The sequence below is a fragment of the Rhinopithecus bieti genome, unplaced genomic scaffold (genome assembly GCF_001698545.2).
Source record: "Rhinopithecus bieti isolate Rb0 unplaced genomic scaffold, ASM169854v2 scaffold_15087, whole genome shotgun sequence".
NCBI classification, from domain to species: domain Eukaryota; kingdom Metazoa; phylum Chordata; class Mammalia; order Primates; family Cercopithecidae; genus Rhinopithecus; species Rhinopithecus bieti.
Window position 1 is genome coordinate 100,404 of NW_016808547.1, and position 1,531 is coordinate 101,934.

Below are 1,531 nucleotides of genomic sequence, written 5' to 3' on the forward strand. Positions count from 1 at the left end.
AAAAAAAAAAAAAAAAAAAAAGGAGAGACAGGGCTAGGCGTGGTGGCTCATGCCCACAATGCCAGCACTTTAGAAGGCCGAGGTGGGTGGATCACCTGAGATCAGGAGCTCAAGACCAGCCTGGCCAGCATGGCGAAACCCCGTCTCTACTAAAACACAAAATTAGCCAGGCGTGTTAGCACATGCCTGTAATCTCAGCTATTTGGGAGGCTGAGGCAAGAGAATCATTTGAACCTGGGAAGCAGGGTTTGCAGTGAGCTGAGATTGTGCCACTGCATTCCATCCTGGGCAAAAGAATAAGACTCTGTCTCAAAAAAAAAAAAAAAAAAAGTAGACTCTATGTAGTTTAAAATTTAAGTATTGGCTGGGCATGGTGGTTCACACCTGTAATCTTGGCACTTTGGGAGGCCACAGTGGGAGGATCACTTGAGGCTAGGAGTTCAAGACTAGCGTGGGCAACATAGCGAGACCCTGTCTCTACAAAATAAATAAAATAAAATTTAAATATTTAAAACAAAATCTAAATTAGCAAATTTTAATGTTACATTTTAATTCTTTGGGAAGTGAAGATGCATATGTTGTATTTTTCCAGTTAAGGTACATGGACAGCAGAGAAGATGAACAGATCCGAGGGATCACTATGAAATCCAGTGCCATTTCACTACATTATGCTACAGGTAAATCAATCTGTTTTACAGAAACACAGCTTTGCATCTTTCATGTCCTCCTCTCTCTTTCTGAATTAATTGGATGCCTCAGTGTCTTTGCTTATATTCTACATTTTATTCTGGCCTTTCCACATGATCTGTTGTCAGAGTCAGGCTGTCCAGGCTTGGATGCAGAGGGAAGCCTCTGACTGGCTTGCGGGCAGAAGAACTGGCAGTTCACACTGGCCCCTCCACCAGGTGCTTGTATGGATTTCTTCACAAGGAAAGTCAGGAGCCCTAGGACTTTAGCTGGTTCAGCCTTACTATTCTGCCTCATGGCCTAGCCTGCATGCTAGATTTGGAGTCTTATTTACTTAAAAGTAGACTGGCATGATCAGTTCTAGCTTGCTATCCTCAAATGAGGATACTACTTTGATAGTAACACTTCTAGGAATTTATCTGACAGAAATAGTCATGTCAGTGTGTGAGATACATGTCACTGATATTCACTAACATTTTTATATTCATGAAAAAAATACCAACAACCTGAATGTCAGTAGGAGAATGGTTAAACTGATACATCCAAGCTGTGAAATACTGTGCAGCTGTTAAACCTACTGTTTAATATATATGTCATTGTATAGGGAAGAATGGTATGTTAAGAGACAGAAAATAAATTGCAGACTATTTTGTAAGATATGAATGTGTTTGGGTAATAAAATATATATGCGGATAAAGGTGTCTGGAAGGATACTTACCAAACCCTTAACAGTAGCTCTCTGCAGGGGCTAGATTATGGCGAAACTTGCACTTTTCAAAATACTTATTTTGAAATTTTTACACAGTTTCAAAATTTATATTTGAAAATTTTACACAAAAGTATA

General features: G+C 39.5%; 1 protein-coding gene across 4 annotated transcripts in view; it reads left to right on the forward strand.

Moving 5' to 3' along the window:
- Positions 1 to 1,531, forward strand: part of EFL1 (elongation factor like GTPase 1) — a 152,532-nt gene that overhangs the window by 8,207 nt on the left and 142,794 nt on the right. For all 4 annotated transcript variants that reach the window (XR_001888148.1, XM_017886863.1, XM_017886865.1 and 1 more), the window contains exon 4: positions 593 to 677. Coding sequence is in view for 3 of the 4 variants with exons in the window: in XM_017886863.1 (XP_017742352.1) it covers positions 593 to 677 (85 nt within the window). In the remaining variant the exon portion in view is untranslated. The remainder of the gene's footprint in view (positions 1 to 592; positions 678 to 1,531) is intronic.